This window comes from Mauremys mutica, chromosome 2, assembly GCF_020497125.1.
Source record: "Mauremys mutica isolate MM-2020 ecotype Southern chromosome 2, ASM2049712v1, whole genome shotgun sequence".
In the NCBI taxonomy this organism is placed as follows: domain Eukaryota; kingdom Metazoa; phylum Chordata; order Testudines; family Geoemydidae; genus Mauremys; species Mauremys mutica.
The window spans coordinates 222,304,748-222,328,930 of NC_059073.1; the positions used below are offsets into that span (position 1 = coordinate 222,304,748).

At 39.8% G+C, this 24,183-nt stretch overlaps 1 protein-coding gene across 1 annotated transcript in view; it reads left to right on the top strand.

Moving 5' to 3' along the window:
* SLC4A7 (solute carrier family 4 member 7) overlaps positions 1–24,183 on the top strand; it is a 181,872-nt gene that overhangs the window by 127,716 nt on the left and 29,973 nt on the right. Inside the window, exons 8-16 of the mRNA XM_045004742.1 lie at positions 5,770–5,885; positions 7,362–7,519; positions 9,219–9,306; positions 12,063–12,209; positions 13,566–13,669; positions 15,325–15,499; positions 18,310–18,443; positions 19,709–19,954; positions 21,357–21,462. Of these exons, the coding sequence (XP_044860677.1) occupies positions 5,770–5,885; positions 7,362–7,519; positions 9,219–9,306; positions 12,063–12,209; positions 13,566–13,669; positions 15,325–15,499; positions 18,310–18,443; positions 19,709–19,954; positions 21,357–21,462 (1,274 nt within the window). The remainder of the gene's footprint in view (positions 1–5,769; positions 5,886–7,361; positions 7,520–9,218; positions 9,307–12,062; positions 12,210–13,565; positions 13,670–15,324; positions 15,500–18,309; positions 18,444–19,708; positions 19,955–21,356; positions 21,463–24,183) is intronic.

Here is a 24,183-nt window from a genome sequence, read left to right on the forward strand (position 1 = left end):
GGCTATGGCCTCGGGTGTTGCCACGAGGTGCATTTCATGGCTCCAGTTATCAAGCCTTCACTTGCAGCTGCTACACACTATACAGGACTTGTCCTTCAATGACAAAGGCCTGTTTTCAAAACTGGCCCTAGGCTGCAAGGCCCGAAGGTCAGCGAGGTCACTATGTACTCCCTCTCGGCATGTACATGCCGATGTCTCACCGCCGACCTTTCCGCCCAGCCTCGCCGCCCTTACCCTGCGCCTAGACAAGGACAGGGCTTTGCCAGCAGGCGACGCTGAGGCAGTCGTAGGCGTTGGTCGGGACCCCTAAGGGGCCAAAATCAGGGTCCTCCTAATCACCAATCGGGCAAAGCCTATCCCTCCTCGTCCCTCTTAGGGACACCTCTCACAAGCATTTCCTCTTGCAAGAGGTGCGGGCGCTCCTCACCATCGGAGCTATAGACGAGGTTCCACGGTCGAAAGGGACAAAAGGTTCTAGCCCCACTAGTTCCTGATCCCCCCAAGGTGAAGGGAGGTCTCAGACCTATCCTAGACCTGCGGAAGCTCAACAAGTTATGATATACCTGGAGTTCCGCATGGTATCCATGGGGACCGTCATCCCATCCTTGGATCCCGGAGACTGGTATGCCGCCCTCGATATGTAGGGTGCGTATTTTCACATCACCATTTATCCTCCGCACAGCAGATACCTCTGGTTTGTGGCCAACCGTCATTTCCAGTTTACCGTCCTCCCGGCTGACCTCTATCCAGCCCCCTGTGTATTCACAGTGTCTGGCTGTAGTCGCCGCCCTCTCCGCCACTATCGGATACACGTTCTCCATATCTGGACGATTGGCTTATTCCAGGGGCCACCGGGGCCCAAGTTACCACTCGTGCGGGCGTCGACGAGGTCCTATTCCTGCGTTTAGGCCTGAGGATCCATATAGCGAAATCCACCCGGATTCCCGCTCAGGGAGTAGACTTAACTGAGGCCACTCTGGACTTCAGTATCGCACAGCCTGCTTACCTACGCCTTGCTTTCATGCGTTGGTAACCATTGTACAAGGTCTACGGACCTTCCCGGCAACTTTGGCTTGAACTTGCCTAGATTTTCTGGGCCACATGGCTGCCTGCACGTGCGTAACCGAACATGCCAGGCTTCGCCTCCGTACACTTTAATCGTGACTCACCTCAGTGTACCACCCAGCCAGAGACAGCATGGTCATGGTCGCCTCGATCCCCCCGAGCGTCCTACGCTCCCTCGACTGGGGGTCGACGCCCTCCCTGATGTGTGCAGGGGTGCTGTTCCATCCACCTCACCCTCAGTGTCCCTCATGATGGACGCCCCCATCTCTTGACCGGGGTGCTCACTTGGGTCAGTTTCCCACTCCAGACCTTTGGTTGGCTCAACAGCTGCCCTTGCACATCAATGTCCGGGAGTTGAGAGCAGTCTGCCTTGTGTACCAGGCGCTTCAGCAGCACCTACAAGGCTTTTGTGTCTCCGTGTTCACAGATAACACAACGGACACCCGTTGCATAAACGAGCACGAAGAAGCACGGTCCTCCTCTTTTTGCAGGGAGCTATCCAGCTCTGGGTCTCCTGCACAGCTCAATTGATGGACCTGGTAGTGTCCTTTCTCTTGGGGACTGGAAAACTCTGGCGGATTGCCTCAGCAGTTCCTTCCGGTCTCTCAAGTGGTTGATTCCTCCGGATGTTAGCCATTACATTTCCGGAACTTCGCTCTCGCGGGAACGGAATGAGAGAGAAGTTCTGCTCATGCCAAGGCCTCTCCCAGGGCTTGATCTTGGCTGCTTTTCTGATGCCATGGACGAGCCGTCTGCCGTCCGCTTTCCCACCGCTCCCGCTGGTTCGCAAGGTCCTGCTAACACTCCGCAGGGACAGAGCGCATCTGATCATGATCGCTCCAGCGTGGTCCAGGCAGCACTGGTACACCATGTTGCTAGACCTGTCGGTAGCCAACCGATTCCCCTGCCTCTTTGCCCAGACCTCATAACGCTGGGTCACGGCAAACTTTACCACCTAGACCTGCAATCCTTGCACATCTCCGCATGCCTGCTGCGGGCCTAAACCGATCCGAGTTGCATTGTTCTGCCTCGGTTCTACAGGATTCTCCTGGGTGGTAGGAAGCCTTCCACTCGGTTAACGTATCTGCCCAACTGGCAGTTTTTTCTTTTGCTGCTACGAAACACAAGGTTTCCCCCACAGAGGTTTTGATCCATTTCCTCTGGGATTGCCTATGATCTTCAAAGAGCAGCGCCTGGCGCGGTTCATCATTAAGGGTGCACTTGGCAGCCGTCTCTACCTTCCTCCCAAGGGAGAGTGGCCACTTCATATTCTCACACGCTGTGGTTTCTAGGTTCCTCAAGGGCTTGGGGCATTTATGCACCCAGGTTCACCACCCCACCAACTCCTGGGTCTTCAGTCTGGTTATAAGCAGACTTATGCCTGCTCCATTCGAACCACTGACAACATGCTCGCTGAGATACCTGTCCTGAGGGACAGCTTTTTCCTTGTAGCTTTTTCCTTGTATCATGCCAAATGATAAACTTATAAGGAGTTTAGGCCTGTCTTGACGAGGCAAATGGTTGTGTTTAGATCAGGCTTAGCTAACATGAACTATTTATACTCCAAAGCTTTTTCTAGTTTAGTCAAAGCCTTAGGCCTTGGCTAGACTGAGACTGAAAGGTGTGATGTTAGAACATATTAGCTACTGCATTCTAATGTGTTTATTGTATAGGCAGGGCAATGTATACTTTAATGTGTGGCATAAGATGGTTGAGTTAAAGCCTAGAGGGAAGGCTCAGCTTTAACTCATTCAGTTTAGCATATGTTAAAATATTAGGGCTGTCAAGCGATTAAAAAAATTAAGCACGATTTAAAAAAAAATTTACTGCGTGATTAAACAACAATAGAATACCATTTATTTAAATAGTTTTGGATGCTTACTACATTTTCAAATATATTAATTTCAATTACAACAATACAAAGCGTACAGTGCTCACTTTATTTTTGATTACAGATATTTGCACTGTAAACAAAAAAAAAAATCTTCAATTCACCTACAAGTACTGTAGTGCAATCTCTTTATCATGAAAGTTGAACTTATAAATGTAGAATTATGTTCAAAAAAGGCATTCAAAAATAAAACAATGTGTAACTTTAGAGCGGCGGTAGGCAACCTATGGCACGGGTGCCGAAGGCGGCACGCAAGCTGATTTTCAGTGGCACTCACACTGCCTGGGTCCTGGACACCAGTCCAGGGGGTTCTGCATTTTAATTTAATTTTAAATGAAGCTTCTTAAACGTTTTAAAAGCCTTATTTACTTTACATACAACAATAGTTTAGTTATATATTATAGACTTATAGAAAGAGACTTTCTAAAAATGTTAAAATGTATTACTGGCATGCAGAACCTTAAATTAGAGTGAATAAATGAAGATTCAGCACACTACTTCTGAAAGGTTGCCGACCCCTGCTTTAGAGCCTACGAGTCCACTCAGTCCTACTTCTTGGTCAGCCAATCACCCAGACAAACAAGGTTGGTTACAATCTGCAGGAGATAATGCTGCCTGCTTCTTGTTTACAATGTCACCTGAAAGTGAGAATAGGCATTCGCATGGCACTGTTGTAGCTGGCGTCACAAGATATTTACGTGCCAGATGTGCTAAAGATTCATATGTCCCTTCATGCTTCAACCACCATTCCGGAGGACATGCTTCCATGCTGATGATGGGTTCTGCTTGATAACAATCCAAAGCAGTGCGGACTGATGCATGTTCATTTTCATCATCTGAGTCAGATGCCATCAGCAGAAGGTTGATTTTCTTTTTTTGGTGGTTTGAGTTCTTTAGTTTCCACATCAGAGTGTTGCTCTTTTAAGACTTCTAAAAGCATGCTCCACACCTCGTCCCTCTCAGATTTTGGATGGCACTTCAGATTCTTAAGCTTTGGGTCAAGTGCTGTAGCTATTTTTAGAAATCTCACATTGGTACTGTCTTTGCATTTTGTTAAATCTGCTGTGAAAGTGTTCTTAAAATGAACATGTGCTGGGTCATCATCCAAGTCTGCTATAACATAAAATATATGCAGAATGCAGGTAAAACAGAGCAGGAGACGCATAATGCTCCCCCCGAAGGAGTACAGTCACAAATTTAGTTGACACACTATTTTTTTAACGAGCATCATCAGCGTGGAAGCATTGCCTCTGGAATGATGGCCGAAGCATGAAGGGGCATACAAATGTTTAGCATATCTGGCATGTAAATACCTTGCAACACTGGCTACAAAAGTGCAGTGCGAACCCCTGTTAGAACTTTCAGGTGAGATTGTAAATAAGAAGCAGGCAGCAGTATCTCCTGTCAATGTAAACAAACTTGTTTGTCTTAGGGTATGTCTACACTATGTGATCAATCTATTGGGGATCGATTTATCGCATCTAGTGTAGACGAGATAAAATCGATCCCCGATTGCTCTGCTGTCGACTCCGGAACTCCACCGCGGTGAGAGGCGAAAGCGGAGTCGACGGGAGAGCAGCAGCGGTCGACTCGCTGCCGTCCTCATGGCCAGGTAAATTGACCTAAGATACGCCGGCTTCAGCAACACTATTTGTGTAGCTGAAGTTGCGTATCTTAGGTCGACCTCCCACCCACCCCAATGTAGACCCAACCTTAGCGATTGGCAGAATAAGATGTACGACTGAGTGGACTTGTAGGCTCTAAAGCTTTACGTTGTTTTTTTTTCTTTTGAGTGCAGTTATGGTAACCAAAAAAAATCTGCATTTGTAAGTTACACTTTCAAGATAAAGAGATTGCACTTCAGTACTTGTATGAGGTGAATTGAAAAATACTATTTGTATCATTTTTACAGTGCATATATTTGTAATAAAAATAATATATAAAGTGAGTACTGTACACTTTGTATTCTGTGTTGTAATTGAAATCAATATTGAAAATGTAGAAAAACATCCACAAATATTTTAATAAATTTCAATTGGTAATCTATTGTTAGAAGTGCAATTGATTGCGATTAATTTTTTTGAGTTAATCGCGTGAGTTAACTGCGATTAATTGACAGCCCTATAAAATATATGTTGCTGTGTTTATACTAGATTATTTCAAACAGAATGCCTAAATCGTAGTCTAGCCAGGCCATAGCATAGATAGGGTAAACTGTTTCAAACCAGGTTAAGCTTCACTGATGTATATGATCATTTACATAAGTTTACCCAGAGAGTTGCACTAGTTTGGTTGACCAAACTAGTTGATTTCAGTAAGTGTCTTAACCCTGATATGGTCAAAACCTGAGTCTCAGGTTTTTTTAATCAAATATCAACTTCAGATAATGCATTAAATTGTATGGTGGGTATGTTTTTGGTTTTTGTTTTTAATTCTAGGGCTTTCAAATTTATGAGTGTGGAACCTCTATCAGGTAGGTTCTGTACACAAGCATTGGTGGTGAGGATTAAAATTTTTACATTTGTCTTCTTCCCCAAAAGTCACTCTAGTTTACTTTTCTAAACTGTTTTGTAAATGGCCACCATTTAGGCAACATCTGATTTTTAACTATTTTAAACAAACTTTAATTGTTTTCCAGAATAAAATAACTTGTTTATGTTGAATTTGTGGTACTAATATGAGGCACTTTTGTTTATTAACTTGCACATTCGCTTTTAGCAAGCTGCCACATTGAGTTCTTGCATAGTGTGTGTCTTGATTGGTCCATTTGCTGTGAACTCCATTTTGAAAATGTGTATTTTGTTTAAATCTAGGGCTTCTAGCATCTCCGCAGTCAGCACCTGGAAATTTGGATGCTGGAAAAAGTGGAGATGTTAAAGGTAATGGAACAGGAGGAAGCAGAGAAAATAGCACTGTTGATTTCAGTAAGGTAAATGACATTATATATTTTCTCAATTATAATAAGTAGGGCCATGTAACAGTATGGTAGCCAAACTGGTTGCTATTTTTACCGTAATTTGGGTTAACTACAGCAGTATCAGAATGCAGTATAGATTAAAATTAATTAGCCATTAAATGTTTTGGCTACTTTTGCAGTACATCTGGATTTAGTATTATTAGATAATTTTGCCACTTCACATGTGCAGTATTTCCTGTAACTTGACATAAAAAGCCACTGTACTTGCTGATTGAGCAATACATAATATTTTCAGGTCAGATACACTGCAAAAGTTTTTACAAAACAGGAGCGTTCTGGGTGGTTTTGCATATAAAGTAGCTTAAGTTTTGTGAATTTCTGTTTTTCTTACTTTAGAGACTTAAGACCCCTTTTCAGAAAAAGGGCTTTTATGAATTATTCTGTAAAAGCCATGGAAATCTTAAGGGTAAAGAGCATCAGTTGTGTTACTTCTGGAAGCAAACCTTGTGTACTACTGTTAACCTCTCCCATCTTCTGTAGCTTAGATGTTTTGGGCTATAAGAATCACTATGGTTCTTACTACAAAATTCACCTGTTCAGTGTAATCTGTACAGTAAAAGATTGTAATAAACTGTTTGTCAAATTAAATTTTATAATTGTGCTGAAGCAAAGCTAATTTTAAATAGTAGTTCTCATCTGATCATGGCAGGTGCCATTTATTCCTACTCTGTCACAGTTTTTATATTTTTGCTTGGCCTGTCCTTCTGTACACCTGCCTTGTCTCCTGTTGGGCAGGAGTCAGCCTCCTGGCACTGTAGTTGTGGCACACTTGGTGTGGGACTCAAGAGGCCAGCTGTAAGTTTTCTAGATGATAACGTAACTAGTGTTAGTTTCTTGTGCCTTTTGTGTAACTGTTTGTAAACTAAAGAGTTCATGTGCTGTACAGTTTTGTAATGTTCCTCTGTAATTATATGCAGAAATGTAAGTTTCTTTATTCTATTTCAGCTGTTTATTTTTTTGTGAATGAAAATTATATTAAAACTATTCATTCCTTTAAAAATATTTAAAATAACATTTATAAAATGTTAAAATAACTAAATTCTGGAAACTGTGTATAATTACAGGAACTCTCCTTAGTTATTGTTTTGTCGATTTGCTGTCAAGTAATGTCACCTACCATAGAGAAAATATTTCTGTCCTGAGAAGTTACTGTGGAAAAGTGATTATGTAGCTGAAACGTTTTAGTAGTTATAACTTGTAACAATAAAAGAAATGTACTAATAAAATACTGCTGACAGACATATTTTATACACATCATATGCTTATCTTTTCTGTTCCTGTACATGTGAAATATTTCATTTGCATTTATATTGTTTTCATCAAAACGAGTTGAACAGTCAATGCTCTTCTTAGTTTTTAAAAATTCTTTGTAGAATTATCAATAAGAATTGTAAGGAAATAAGCAATTGTTTCATCTCTATATAATAGGTTGATATGAACTTCATGAGGAAAATTCCCACAGGAGCAGAAGCATCAAATGTGTTGGTGGGAGAAGTAGATTTTTTGGAAAGACCAATCATTGCTTTTGTGAGACTGTCCCCTGCTGTGCTTCTTTCAGGTCTCACAGAGGTTCCTGTTCCTACACGGTAAAGAAATCCTTGAATAACATGCATTTACTCACACAATAAAGTAACAGCACTTCAGTGTTCAAGCAGAGCAGAGATCAGAGTTTAGATTGTGAACTCATTGGGACAGTAATTGTCTTACTGTCTTAAATCTGTCTTGCATGGCAAGCAATTGTTGCAAATTTGTGTAATGAGGGCCATTTAAACCTCCTCCCAAAACTTTAAAAAAATAATCATTTGATGATGATATCTTTATAACTGTTTATGAAGTTTGAAACTGACAATCCAGGTGGGTTTGGGAAGGATGGATCTCAGAGCTGCCGGTCCTTTTCTTACACCGTTTTAACTGTGTGACTAAGAAGACATACGTTCCTCCTCTCCCACATGTTAACATGACAATGGATATAATCCATTGAGTCTTGAAGTACACCTCTACCCTGATATAACGCTGTCCTTGGGAGCCAAAGAATCTTACTGCGTCATAGGTGAAACCGTGTTATATCGAACTTGCTTTGATCCGCTGGAGTGTGCCATGTCTCTCCCCCCCCCCCCCCCCCCCCGAGCACTGCTTTACTGTGTTATATTCAAATTCATGTTATATCGGGTCGTGTTATATAGGTGTAGAGGTGTATGTGTACTCTGTGTAGAGTGCTCTATTGTGAAAACATAACTAAAGTGTGGGAAACTTATTTGATCATCTGATATCTAGAGTGCACATTCTAATATGTATTTACCTGTGAATACGGATGCTAGTTTTTGCAAATCTGATACCAAAGTGAAATACATTTACACTTTTCTTTTTCTAATGGCTAGGAAGTGCAAAGTGAAGGTTGGGTATAATCCTTCTCTTCTCCAGTTGCTACCAATGGTATGGCTTTAAGGGAAAATTTTTCAATACTTTGGTGTTTATCTCTGAGGATAAAATTCACCTTCACTGGCACAGGAAGTGTATGTTGGATCTGCCTGCACTAGTATTCTGAGGCCCCCAGGGGAGGGCAGGTTAATATTTTTGTTTGTAATTGAATGTGTCTGCTTGGACTTAATGTTGAAAGCAGTTTGATAAATTGAAAATTAAATACATTTGGTAGACAAAATGTGACTAATCTGATGATTATGTGAAATGATTTTCAAGATAATTTTTTATGAACTAATTTATGCTGCACACTCCCAGACACAATAGGGCTAAATCATTTGATGCATGTTTTCACCAAATTCATTTAGAGCTGCCATCAGAGAAAAAATATGTGCATTGGGTTATTGTTGGAGAAGGGTAAAACCTGTGAATGTTTGGTTTGGTTTTATATCTAAAATGCAATTGCAGTTTCTTCAAGGAACTTGTCTGGAGATTTTCTTACAAGGACAGTGTGGAAAATTGAACTTAATGGCTTTCAATATAAATATTACATACTACTAATCTTTACAATAGTCTTCTAACTGAACTACCTGGTTTTGAAAATTTCTTTTTAAAAAACAGCAACACTGCTTTAATTTTTCACAGGAAATGGTTCCAAAATTACATCAGTTTAAATCTTTGTGTTATATTTGTGTAGCTGAAACATCATTTTATCAGTACCAAAATGAGCCTACAAATTATGAGTTCTAATATTTGATATGAAGAAGTAGCCTCAGATTTGATTTGAGCAGTTGGCTTTTTACAAAAGGCTTAAGGTGAAATAACTCAGCTCTCCTGGTCTCCTCTCCTATCTAACTTTTCCTACAGGTTCTTGTTTCTGTTACTGGGTCCAGCTGGCAAGGCACCACAGTATCATGAAATCGGAAGATCAATAGCAACGCTTATGACTGATGATGCAAGTAGTATATATTTACAATCCATTGAAAGCAAACCTGAGTGCTGAATAAAAATTTGCATTGCAGAAGTCTGAAATCATGTTCTCACAGACTATGCTTAATGGAATCTCTTTACAACCTATAATTCACAGATACCTGGCACAATCAAACTAACTTTATATAAAGAACAATGAAGAGACAATCCACAGAAACGAGGATGGATGTATAATAGCAATTTAAATTTATCCCTTGCCTTTCTTGTAGAACGATCCCAAAAGTTCTGACAGAAAGATATACAAGCTATATATATATCTTTAACCTACCACTTAAATGTGGCCACTTGTTCTTTAAATGATGGCAGCTATTAAACAATACATTGTAATGGTACACAGCAGTTCAGGACAGAAAATTAAGAATGTTGTATAAAACTCAGACACTGAATGGGTATTTTTAGATGAGCAGAATGTAATGGCCAAATTTGAAATTTTGCTAGACACTTGAATTAATACTTCTAGTTTTCTGTGAAGTGCTGTGAGGTCTTTAAAGAGAACTGGGGATCGGGATCTCCATTTATTTCTCATTCAAAAGAAGATACCTCCCACAGCATATTTGGATATTATTTCAATACTGAATTCTCATACTATTAGAGTAAGTTAACTTAAATGTTAGCATTTCTTTAGGTAACAGCAATTTTTAACTTTTGAATTTTAATCCAGAAATATTTCTAAAATTATGGTATTTAATTAGGGCATCTGGTTTTAGGTGTGTATTTTTAGAAACATAATAGTTTACTGTTTAGCAAATGAATTTTATAAAACATTTTAATATAGTATTTTTAAAAATTCCAGAATTACATATTTTTTTTCTCCTTCTGAAGACCTGCATTTCTGGGGATTAACTTCCAGTACATATAGCAGCTCTTTAGGATCTGCCTCTGCAAACCATTTCTAATACAAACTAAACGTATCACTTTTAATGGGTAAAACGCCACCAAAGGAAAAATGTGATTAGTTTTTTTTTAAATTAAGCCTTATCTGTTTATCTTGAAACCAGAAACCCCAAGTTAAGATGGTCACTCATTGGTTTGTGAAACTGAATATAGTCTGAGATTCTTTTGCAAAAGCAAAAGTTCCATTACCTTTAAAGAGAGTGTGATTTGACTCTGTATTTTCTACATTTGTAAGACGCCACCTAGAATACATAAAATTTAAGGACACATAGTGGATGAAGTTCCTGAATTAAGCAGTATGCATATTTTGACATTGAATTAGTTTTAAATAGCTTGAACATGTTAATTCAGGGGTGGCATACACAACTGACTGTGGTGCATTGAACTGTTACTGAATCAGAGTTCAGTAGTTGTAAATCTAATTTGATTTATTGAATGTTGTGAGGATGAGGTATTTAATATTTACAAACATTTAATGAATTAATCCTCACAATATCCCTGTGACATCTGAAATGTATAATCCCTATTTTGTACATAGGAAAACTGTTTGAAAGGGGAAGCTCGGGGGGTGGGGGATCCCAGATGCGGGGGGGAAGGGGGTGAGTCTCAGCGGGGGTGGGAAGAGTTGGGTGTAGGGGCATCTGGATGCATGGGGGTTGGGCAGAGGGGGGAGCAGCTACCTGTACAGTGACCCCTCCCCCAACCTGCACACCCAGAACCCCCCACATTGAGCCCCTTCCACATCAGGAGCCTCCTGTACCCAGAACTCCCCCTTCCACTGAGCCCCCCAAATTCCCATCCCTACTGAGCCTCACCCACTGCATCAAGAGCCCCCCACCCCACTGAGCCCCAACCAGCTGCACCTTGACCCCCCACCCCACCAAGTCCCACTCCCCCAGTCCCCCCACCCCACTAAGCCCTAACTACCTTCTTCTGGACTCCCTGCAGAGTTCCTTTCCCCCTGCACCCAGAATGCTGGACCAAGCCCCTGTACATGCAGATTCCCCACTGCACCCAGACCCCCCACTGAGCTGCCCATATCCAGATTGTGCCACACACAACTCTTGAGTGAGTTCTGCACCAAAAAAATTAAATTCTGCAAAGTTCTGCATATTTTAATTGTAAAAATAACACAGAAACACAATAACAAAATAATCACACCATTTTCATTTTGGTAACTTATTTCAAAATACTTGTCAGCAAATAATAGAAAATGATGTGTTTATATTGTGTTATTTTTACATATAAAATATGCAGAAGTTTGCAGAATTTTAAAATATTGTGCACAGAATATTTAATTTTTTGGTACAGAACTCCCTCAGGAGTATGTTCTTGTTTCTTTAATCCTCTCTGCATCTCTATTTGTTTGCCATCATTTTGTAAAATATAAATTGAGACATCTGTCTGTGCAGTAAAATGCTGAGAGAAAGTCAAAAAGTAATCAGCACAACTATTGTAAAGAAGAGATGGATTTTTGGACGTTTTGATTAAATAAACTACAGTCTTGTTTATAACATAGCCAAGAACACTTCAAAAATATTTGGAACCACATTTACATATGTATATGCACAAGGTTATGAATGCAAGCACTCATGCACACACACATGAAAGAATTTGCATGTGCAAAACCCGCCAACTACACACACAGTTGTTAATATTTGAAAAAGGCTTGTACAAACCTATTAATATCCAAAATTGCAAGTGCACAAGTAAAAGCCTAGTTGAGACCCATGGAAAATTTGCCTATGACTTTTTTACTCAAGTGTCCCTCTAAGGGGTTGCTCTTACCCAGTATTCATTTTTGTGTGTATTTTTCCCCCAATAAAGGTTTTCCATGATGTTGCTTATAAAGCTAAAGACCGTAATGATCTGTTATCAGGAATAGATGAATTTTTAGACCAAGTGACTGTCCTGCCTCCAGGAGAGTGGGATCCGTCTATACGCATTGAGCCACCAAAAAGTGTTCCTTCCCAGGTAAGAGCTTTTACAGTATTATGGTCTGTGATTTGTTTCTAAAATACATTACCCAATGCAATCCAAAACTTATAATAATATATTAATATTTATTAGAGCAGCAGTACCCTCCTCCCCTTTCAGTTTGGGAGAAAGATTAGACCCTCTGTTAAATAACACTGGCTGTATTACCTTAACTTGTTTATCTGTTCTCCTCTGTTTTTGTTTGAAATCAATTTTGCTAATTTCTCTAATCTTGAAATGCACTTTTGACTTTTTTAAGAGTGACTTTTGAATGTTACTCTGAAATTGTATATTTTGGTATTTTTATAATAAAAAGTTCTGTTATGTGAAACTAATGTTTATAAATTAGACTATTGCAGTTTTTTCAAAGGAAAATGGAAACAAAAAGTAAATACAAATTTAGGTAGGAGAAATTGGGTTAGAAAATGAAAACTCTGTAAATTATATGTGAAAAATAAAAATGGATAATATTAATGCATTATGGTATGTTTGGAATGAGAATTTGAATCCCAAACATGGTCTTCTGCTTGTTGTTCTAAAGAGTATTTTGTGCTGCTATTATGCTGCACCACACAGGCGTCTTAGGGTGGGAAATTGTGCTCTAAAGAAAGCCTGATTCGTTCTCACTGTGGAGGGAAATTGCTGCAGCAAGGGCCTGGTGCAGTGAGGGACAGAGGGTCCTCTTTTGGAGGGCTGGTTGTATACTCTGTCAGGTGGTAACAATCTTGGAGAGGTTTAAAGAGGAGGATAAATTTTAAAGGGGGGAAATGTAGCTTATTTAACAAGTAAGGTGAAGTTAAAACCTTGGGCTCCTTACAGCCTGGGTTTTGGTTTCCAAAGAAAGTAGGTATGAGTTAGACAAAGGAAGCCTGTGGTATTTGTGTGCTGTTGGTGGACCTTGCTGAGTATAAGGAGCTAAGTTTTTACATTTCCATATAAAAAGCAAAACTGTCTGCATAATGAGGTGCATTTGTGTTTACATTACCATGTGTATGCACACATGATAGAGCATATATGTAATCAGCATATAATACATACATAATTTTTAGATATACACTTTTCAGGTATAATAGTTATATCTTGCCATTAAAATGTATTGTTAATTGAGCTATGAATTTACTCCTCAGAGGCCCAGGAAAGTGTATTCAGAGATACTATTGCCTTTTGGGAATTTTATTTACTAGTATAATCCATATCATGTTGTACATTTGTATTGTAAATATTTATAAAATACCTTGTATTAAAATACTTTATTTTGGAAGTATTGGGCCTTTGCAAACTTTTCCTGATCAGAGGCTTTTTAATAAAAGGTGACCCTAAAGTAAAATGTTTTTATATACTTTCCTTACATAGGAGAAAAGAAAGATACCTAAATTTCCAAATGGATCTACTTCTACAGGAGAGATTCTCAAACAGGAGAGCCATCATGCTGGACCTGAGCTTCGGAGGACTGGAAGGTGGGTTTGCTTACCTAAATACTAGTCATCACAAAAAAATACAAGCAATAAATCATTAATATGATTACCATTTTGTAGAATGATACATTTAAATATTTTAAATTCATGGTAAAACACATCCTTTTTCCTTTTCAAGTGATTGGTTCTTGCCTATGATTGTTGTCCTGCTTAAAGCATTATCAACCCTGTGGCAATATTCCTCAACACACTTGTGAAGGATTTCATAGTATGAGGATGCCTCCTTTAACTGACTAAATTTTCAAAATATATTTTTAATTTTTAAGCTATTATAAAGCATGCATTTATCATGAGTGTAGCAGCAATTTAGAAATTGTCTATATTGGGCTAGACATTCAAAATATTGCATAGGTACATATCAATGTCTAAACTATTTTCTAGACCCCACAGAAGAACATTTAAAAGAAGAGGTCAGTCTTTATATGCAGCATCATATAACAAGATTTATAGCTTTCAAAGACCAATGGAATATGGGCAAAGTAGTGATTTTTAGACTTGTAAAAAATTCAAAGAAAACTCTTGCAGACGAGTTGCATTTCTTGTCTGGAAATTTTAGTAAACTTAAATCCTTGGCTAAAAATATGGATTGCCTACAAATTAGAAAAACAACTTGCAAGACTTAACCAATCTTAATCTTCACTAAAAGTCTATTGCAGGTTTGGATCAGTTGCAAAAAAAACTATAGAGGTTCAAGAGTTAATATCCCACAGGCAAATAAATTTTCAACATCATGAATTTAGTGATAGGTTCTCTCTGGAAAAGTATCTCCATATGAGCTGACTGTTTTCAGCTCCAGTATTATGCCCTATACCAGGGGTGGGCAAACTACAGCCCGCAGGCTGTTTTTAAGCCAGCCCGCGAGCTCTCACTAGGGAATGGGGTCTGGGGCTTGCCCTGCTTCGGCACTCCAACCGGGAAGCAGGGTTGGGGGCCACAGCATGTGGCTCCTGGGGGCCGTGGCATGGCCCCACTCCGACTCCTACGTGCTCCAGTGGCCCCCTCTGGCACTCCAATGGGTGCAGAGCCACCTGGCCGCGCCTCCACGTAGGAGCAGGAGAAGTGGCATGCCGCTGCTTCTGGGAGCTGCTTGAGGTAAGTGCTGCTATGAGCCTGCACGCCTCATTTCTGGCCCCCAACCAGAGCCCTCTTTCCCTCCCGCACTCCAACCCCAATTTTGTGAGCAGTCATGACCCGCCATACAATTTCTATTTCCAAATGTGGCCCTCGGGCCAAAACGTTTCCCCACCCCTGTCCTAGAAGCTGGATTTTTAAATATTCTTTTTGTGCTTATTATGTGTTTTGATGACCACTTCATTCAGATGTGGGCTTCTTAAAACATTGTTTGGACAGAATGATTTGCCAAGATCTTTTCAGTGTCTAGCCCATTATATGCAAAATAGCTAGCCAGCATTTTAAAATATATGGTTAAATATAAACCACGTAATTTTTGTATACAATTAACTGAATTGGAATTGACTAAATTAGTTTGTTTTAATCTGTGTTGTATTTTAAATTGGAATATGAAATTGTTAACTTTGTGCTGGCAATCGGCATTGGCAGTCTTGTGTAGCCCATAGTTTTAAACTAGCTAGAATCCTTTAGTGTACAGTTTGACGAGTTTCATCTCACCTATTTAGGCTTTTTGGTGGTTTGATACTTGACATCAAAAGGAAAGCACCTTTTTTCTTGAGTGACTTCAAGGATGCATTAAGCCTGCAGTGCCTGGCCTCGATTCTTTTCCTATACTGTGCCTGTATGTCTCCTGTAATCACTTTTGGAGGGCTCCTGGGAGAAGCTACAGAAGGCAGAATAGTGAGTACAAAGAATGGTAGTGGCCAGGCTTTTAGATCTTCAGAGGCAAGTGACTGTGTGCATTTGTCTCATTTATTCATACTTTTATTTGAAGAGTTTATCCGCAGCACTTGATTAGCCTGCCCCAAAGCAGACATTCCCCAACAGGTAATTGCTGTGGAAATTGTGAACAGGAGAGGATGCACAGTTAAGGTAAAAATGTTTATCCTGCCTTACTGGATGAATGGCTTCATGAATTCAAAAAGAGCTTTCATTGCCTTTTTGGAAAGGGACAATAGAATTTACTCAAAAAATGTAAGCACTAAAGCTGCACCATCCCAGTAGGCCTACTTAGGATAAGTCAGAGGCTCAAGGTGGATAGCTAACCAAGCTTAATGGCCTTGAGTAGTAGGCCTGTGTGGATGATGATGCTGATGATGCATTGGCAGAGGAAGCAGAATTATATATTTAAACCATGGAAAAAATATAAATGTTTTTTCACTAATTGTGTACTACTTTATATTCTTAATAAGAGGCGATAACCAAGGTTTATAAACAGAAAATACTCTTCATTTTAAACCTTAACAAATTTGGCTATAGAGAAATATCTTTTTAATCTTGGTAATGCCATATTGGATAGTATGCAGACTATAGACATTTTAACTAAATTACTTACTAGGGCTTTGCAATTTTCATAAAGGGGGAAATGGTCACATCCACTATTGTATAAAGTCAGTGTTTCAGTCTGAATTAGCCAGTGACTGTTAATTAAAATAATTTATGAAGTGTATTTTCTATTTCTAAATTTGTTGTGAAAATGACTTTTTCCTTTCAGGGAAAATATAAGGATGTATTCAAATTTTTCCTTAAAACATCTTAGGATTTTGATTATACATGTATTGAAAACTCCATGTTGCTTTTCAGAGCACACCTTTAAACATGAATTGTAGTACTTGTTTACACTAGTACTTATTTAACTGGACTTCATTTTTTTGCAAAGAAGGCCTGTGACTTGAATATTTCCTTATTAACATGAGAGTTTTAACAAGCTGTTTGCTGGTACAAAATCTACTTCCAGAAATAAATTATATTCTTGTACTGTACCATAATTTTATTACTCCAGATTTAGGAAGTACATTTTCAGGCAGTTGGCATAAAAACATTAGCATGGTTTGTACGTGTACCTTGTATGCATAACTTTAGAAAATGTGCTCCTTTTTAAGATTTGATTTTAAATACTTTCTTTTTTTAGCTGTCTGGGATTATTTGCGGGCTTGTTCCTGCCTTCAGATACTTTGGTGTGCATCAATGAATATAATAAATTAGTTACTGCACACGTATGTTGAAGCACAGTAGCTGACTTTGTAAGGTACAAAGTTTGTGTTCAAACCTCTCCTTCACATTCCCTGAGAATGTCACCTTCACAGTACTCCCTGTCCCTGCCACCATCCTGATTCAGAGCCCAAAGTTAATGCATTGACTGAACTAAAATACTAGTTTGAGGCTTACACTTGAACAATAGGCCAAATTGATATTTCTGCTTTTTATGTGTAGCATGCAAAATTCCTTTTATTGCCCCAATTCAGCAATTCACAGCCCAAGTTTAAGTGCTTTGTTGAATTAGGGCTTAAATCATGTTTGCTTAGTTTTAGCTTTCTCAGGCATGAATAATTACAGAATAGCAATTTTTTTAAAAGTGCAAGTCAACGTTATTGTCAAACTCATGTCTTTTCATAGGTTTTTTTTTGACTGGCTTAGGTAATTTTTTAAAACTTAAACAATGTTTTAGGTCCAAAGCTCTGCTTTTTCTCTTTTGTGGTTTATAATTATTTATTTATTTATTTTAAGAGGAAAGTGTTTTAGTAAAGCATGTAATTCAAGGACAAAAACAAATAAATATAACTCTCCACCGATACAACACGGTCCTCGGGAGCCAAAAATCCCTACCGCATTATAGGTGAAACCCCATTATATCAGGGTAGTGGCGGCAGGGCTCCAGCGGTGATTTAAAGAGCTCGAGACTCTGGCCGCGGGGAGCCCCGGGCCCTTTAAATCACCACCTGAACCCCGCTGCTGGAGCCCCGGGGGTAGCAGTGGCAGGGCTCCAGCGGTGATTTAAAGGGCCTGGGTCTCCCTGCAGCAGCCAGAGCCCCAGGCCCTTTAAAGCGCCGCCTGAGCCCTGCCGCCGGAGCCCCAGGGTTACTACACTATATGCGAACCCGTGTTATATCTGGTCGCGTTATATTAGGGTAGAGGTGTAGTTTACCTTAACAAAGAGAAATGCATTACCAGGTGGGATGTTGGCTTACTACTCCATCTTTTCATTGTCATGTATACGTAAACCATTATTGTTCAGTAACACCCAGTCACAGTTTTTCTTTTGTAATGCTTGGTTGACTGGTGCAGGTTTGATACAGCACACTGTATTAAGTTTTCGTAAAGATATGCTGCAATATCTTCTTTCTTACAGAGAAAGACTGTTTTTCTTTTTCTTTAATTACATTTTGATAGACCTTGTGTTTGTTAAAATTGTTGGTGTGTGCTTTCCTCCTTAGCCTTCAGAATGAATAATTTGTTCTTACGGGTATGGATAGCTTTACAGTTGTTCAAGAGTGAAGCATTCCAAATCTTTTGACCACAATACTGTTATTTCAGTGCTGTGTTAAGTTACTTATGTGTATAAAGCATCAATATCAATATTGATTTTACTGTTTTCATTCCTAACTTTATTTCTAAGTTGGTGATTTATAAAATCATATGTGTGAAAACATTGGTGACAAATATTAACGATAAATGCAATGTGTCATAGCAATTTTTTTCCCTCCAAACAGAGTGCAATAGAGTCTCTTTTTGGAGCCTCATTAACTGGGATTGCCTATTCACTGTTTGCTGGGCAACCTCTTACGATACTGGGGAGCACCGGACCAGTTCTAGTATTTGAAAAAATATTATTTAAATTCTGCAAGTAAGTAATATTTACATTGACTTGATACATTTTGTGAACTTAAAGGTAACTCAAACTTCCTGATAGATTTGTAGTAGTTGAAAGTGGAAATCTGCAAGTAGGCATGGACTGAAACCAGAATTTACATTTTAGTTGGGCTGCATTTTAATTCTCAGATGCGAACCTTGCTTTGTGCTTTGTGCGTTGGGTTGGATCAAAAGCCAGAAGAAATCTGCCTTTAGTTCCGGTGACCATAATTTTGCAATAACAACACGCAAGATCTTGGCATTGTCAAATGTCAGTCTGCACTCTAGTCTTGATTTGGCCAAAAATCTAAACCTTGAACCTTGCCTTGAATTTTATCTAGATCCAGATACTGTTTCTATCCCATCTCTAGTACAAATATAAATAGATTAAACATTACTTTTGGAATTACAAATAATTTGATACATAGTCTATATCAGATTTGTAAATATAACTACTTCTGTGTTTTAAAATTGCAACAATCTTAGATGAAAGAAAAGAGGAGGATCACCATTTCCTTGTGGAAGTCTTGTGTTGTGTTGTTTTTATATTTTCTTAATGGTGTATATGTATCAGTATAAGTTCTTGTTCGCTTTCAACCATAGTGTTTCACAGCATTAGTTTTTTCTTTGATCTTCTAGAACAGTTCAGATATGTCGATTGTGGTTCCTCCCAACCAGGAAATTAAAAAAGAACACTTATAACTTTAGATCTTAGTGTTGACCTTTAGCTGTTAGATTACAGCATGTAGAGACCACTGGCCCAGGCATGCTGCTGCTAGAGGAGAAAACAGGAGTTGGAGGATTTAAAGAAGCTCTGTGCCATTCTGATGTGAGGCACTGTTGATTCCAGCAAGGAAACCCGGATTCCAGTCCTGTGCTAGAAAAAGTCAGATAATAACTCAGCAAAGAATTACCAGACCTTTCTGCCTAAATTGCAATAGTGACTTTGACGCTGACAGGGAATTCTGAGGGTGGAGAGGGGGTTCATATGCCCCCAACCTACATAACTGCTTTTTTGATCCCACCACCCCCTCTCCATAGTAGCAGGTCCAGCCACCTCAGTATGAGGAAAGAAGTAGAGTCCCAGTTCTGCTTCTGCCTCAAACAAAGGCTGCATTCAGGTCAGGATAAGGAAGCATCAAGAGAGTACAAGTGCCGGGACAAAAATTTGTCTTACCTTTTTTTTCAAGATGGAATGATTTACCATTTCAGGTAGCCTTAAAGTTTTACTGAACACCTGTATTTTCTTTTTTCAAACAGGGATTATGGGCTTTCTTATCTTTCCCTGCGAACCAGCATTGGTCTGTGGACTTCATTTTTATGCATAGTATTAGTAGCAACTGATGCAAGCAGCCTTGTGTGTTACATCACTCGATTTACTGAGGAGGCTTTTGCAGCACTCATTTGCATCATATTTATCTATGAAGCATTGGAAAAGCTTTTTCATTTGGGAGAACTGTATGCCTTCAATATGCACAATGACCTGGATAAACTGACTTTATATTCGTAAGTGTCAGGTTTTTTACCTTTTTTACACCAGGATAATACTAATGGAACACCCTACAGTCCATTAGTAAAATTTCTGAATGTATAAATGGAATTGTGGTATAAATTACATGTAATCTCTACTAAATGTTTAAACATGTTGGGCCAAGCGCTACTCTGTTATACCAGTCTGAATAGTTATGCTGATGTAAATCTCCACTAACAGAGGATCAGTTTGTTTTGCTGTACACCTGATATGGTGTAGTAAATCTTAAAACCTTAAAATAATATATGTACATTTATGAGAAAACAGTTTTGTTAACTGAAATATTTTGTACTGTAAAAAGTTTTCAATAATGCAAATAATGATATAGACTAAATTTATACAATAAGGATGGAACTTTTGTACCTTCTGATATTTTTTTATTCACCTTCTATCTTTAGATGCAGTCACAAGATGTACATGTTTTTTTATTTTTACTTGTTATGTTTGATTTTCAGGCTTGGGTTCACTGGAAAACTATTCCTCTAAGCCTAGTTCAACTGTCTTCTTGCCTGTCTCTGATTATTACCTGTTTCTGCCCAACCCATAAAAACCCACAATAGCTACATGAGCACGTTCTTTTATGGAGTGCCAGTATCCCAAAATGCATTTCACTTGCAAATAAATATGCTAATATAAAGTGCAATTCAAGCATAAAATTCAGATTCATGACCTCAGATTTTTTAATTCTGTTAAAGGGATGCTGTCAACCGGAACGTTTTAAGATAATTTTCTTTTCAGATTGAGTGCTCTGATGTCCTACTTCTTTAAAAATTGTTTTGGGGTTTTTCTGCTACCTACTTGATGTTTATAAGGGTCTTTACAACAATGGTGAAATGTAATGACAGAACAGGTTAAAAAGTGAAACTGACTCTACCCAAAGTCTGTCAAATGTACAGTGTAAACCAGCTAGGAAAAACAGTTATATTCATTATAGTAGGCACCAAGTTCTAGAAACAAATGTGGTTTCTTCCTCTCAAGTTTATGGTGTCCATTTTATAGGGAAATTTTTGACAGGCACCTGCTACCTGTTTCTGGAGAGACCTCTGCTTTATGCAGTTTTGAAGGAATTTAATGTGTTAGAATTTGAGAGGAAAATATATGGAACACGTTTTCCTGGAACTCTTCAGAAAATATTTCTAATAGTTCTTTTTAATAAAGCCACTTTCTTATCTCATGTATTTCACTGCACATAATGAGGAGACTTGTACTCTGTCATCTTTATGTAGTAGTTTGGGATAAAAGTTATTGTAGCCACTTTAACTTTTTGCAACTGTAAATAGCTTAAAATTGCAACATTGTGTTATGAGTTTAAAAGTTCAACAGCAAACTGAAACAAGAATGAAAAGCTCTTCAATGATACTTAAATTTACTTTTCAGATGTGTGTGTTCTGAGCCTCAGAACCCTAGCAATGAAACTTTACAGATGTGGCTGAAGACCAATACATCCGTGGATACTATAACATGGACTAACCTCACAGTTTCTGTGAGTAACTCAAAAAACAAAACAAAACACTGTGACTTGTTTCATCCCCCAGTTGAACCTGGATCAGCTTCTTTACAATGCTATATATGCAGAACACTTTTAGAACACTAGGGGAGAATTGAAAAGATGAAATAATATTTTCTCCCTTTTGAGTAGGTGAATGCCTTCTTTTTGTGTTATGAGCCATGGCAGTAATTTTCAGTTTCACAATAAGGGCTTGATCTAAATCTTAAATATTTATCCATGCATGCCTCTGTGTTTGGCAGGCAGGGCCAAGTTCTTTTAGAGGCTTGGCGATTATTTTGGTATTAATTGGTAATTGTTTTGGTGTATTAATATAGTATCTTAGAAACATTAATTTTTAATAAGATATGAGGCCTCGATTCAGCAGAAGACTTGTGTATGTGCTTAAGATTCATTGACTTCAGTGGACTTAATGTACATGGGTAAAGTTAAGCATGTACTTAAGTGCTTTGCTAAATTAGGGCCTGAAAATTGTATACAGTACATTTGAGGATCATTTTTTGGTTCAGGAGTGAGGGAGATGTAAAGATAAGTCTTCAATTGTAATACTCTATGCTAGGACCAAAAGTAAATACAAGTTAAAAAAAAAAGTAGGAATTATCCAGAGTCCTAAAAGGTAGTATCAGAATGTTTCTCTGGTTTTCTATTACATAAGCAACCAACTCTGAAATTTTCCCCCTGATCCTCCCCAGAAACCTTTGGTCTAGGATAGAAACAAAATTAACAATTTAAGATTTGCTTCCAAACTTCTCCAACTTTAGGAGCATATGCTGAGAGCATTTGGTGTGTGGTCCCTACCTCCCTTAAGTCTTGGGGTAAATAGTCTATGTAGAAAGCTTCAATATAGACTTTGTGCTTTAAAAAATAAAAACTTAAATTCTTCTTCGAGTGTTTGCTCACATCGATTCCATTCTAGGTGTGCGTACACCTAAGTGCATGGTCATCAGAGATTTTTGCCTTAGTATCTGTAGGGCCAGCTATCGCACCTCCTTGAGTGCTGTGCTCATGCGTCGGTATATCAGGTGCCGCTGGCACTATGCCCTCATTTTGAAGGTGCGTTCGAGAACAATGCCCCAGTCTTGTTTTTCCTCGATTGTCTTCACCCTACCGGTTGGCCTGGTTGCGGGTCACTTCAGACCGTTGGGTGCTGGACATAGTATCTCGGGGCCACCTGTCCCTCCCACCTCCCCCCCTTCCCCATCCTTCTTCAGGGACCCTTCTTACTAGCAACTTCTCATTCAAGAGGTCGAGAACCTCCTGTGCCTGGGGGTGGTGGAGGAGGTCCCTGGGGACATGAAAAGAAAGAGGTTCTATTCCCACTACTTCCTAATTCCGAAGGCAAAAGGAGGCCTCAGACCCATCCTGGACCTGCGTCGCCTCAACAAGTCTCTCAAAAAATTGAAGTCTCGTGTGGCGTCCCTGGCCGCCACCATCCCCTTCCTGGATCCAGGAGACTGGTACTCAACCCTCAACTTAAACAACGCTTATTTCCATATTTCCAGGTAACAGACGCATCCTCCTTTTCATAGTGGGCTGACACCATTTTCAATTCATGGCGCTGCCCTTTGGCCTCTCATCAGCCCCAAGGGTGTTCACAAAGTGTATGGCGCCAGTGGCTGCTTACCTGAGACGTCGAGGGGTCCTGGTCTTCCCATATCTCAATAACTGGCTCATCAAGGGCAGATCTCGGGAGCAAGTGCAAAGAAGCCTTGAACTGATGTGTTCCACCTGCCGCCACCTGGGCCTGTTGATTAAATGAGGAAAAAATCCACCTTAATGCCAGTCCAGCGAATAGAGTTCATTGGGGTGATTCTCAACTCTACCCGAGCCATAGCCTTCCTTCCAGAAGCACGTTTTCTGGCCATGTCAGACCGGATCTCCCATGTCAAGAATCACCCACTCACCACGTCTCTCACCTGCCTGCAGTTGTTGGGTCACATGGCTGTGTACACTTACATGGTCAGCCATGCTTGGCTCCATCTCCGGCTCCTGGTGTTGGTCTGCATTTCCAGCAGGCATGACCTAGATCAGGGTGCCAGATCACATCAAGTGGTTCCTGTATTGGTGGTTGAACCCCAGGTCGGTGTTGGATGGAGTTCTTCTTCAAGTGCTTGCTCATGTGTATTCCACAGTAGGTGTGCATGCTCGCCACTTGCACCAGTGCCGGAAGTTTTTCCCTCAGCAGTACCCGTAGGGGGAACGCTGCTGCGACCCCTGGAGTGGCACCTTTATAGCACTATAAGGGGAGCCACGCGCTCCCTCCCCCCCCCCCCAGTTCCTTCTCTCTGCCAATAATGGTGCATCGGAACTACTTGCTCCAGCTTTGCTGCAGCTCGTCCCAGAACTCGTTCGTTGTTAGTAGTGCCTGTGTTAGTTCAATAAAGTTTCAGCTTAGTTAGTTAGTTAGTGTTTGGGCCAGGGCATGCCCCAGGGTTTAAATCGTGCGAGTCTTGCAGGCGTTCGATGCCTAGAAGTGACCCGCACACCGACTGTCTCCGCTGCTTGGGGGAGTCTCACATCAGCGACTGCTGTAAGATCTGCAGGTCCTTTAAACCCAGAACTAAAAAAGAGAGAGACATTAGACTTTGGGCCCTTCTCATGGAGTCGGCGCTGGCCCCAAACCCGGTGCGCCGAGTGGAATCGGCACCGGGTACTTTGTCTTTGGTGTACAGCGATCTCCCGGCACCTTCCAGTGAC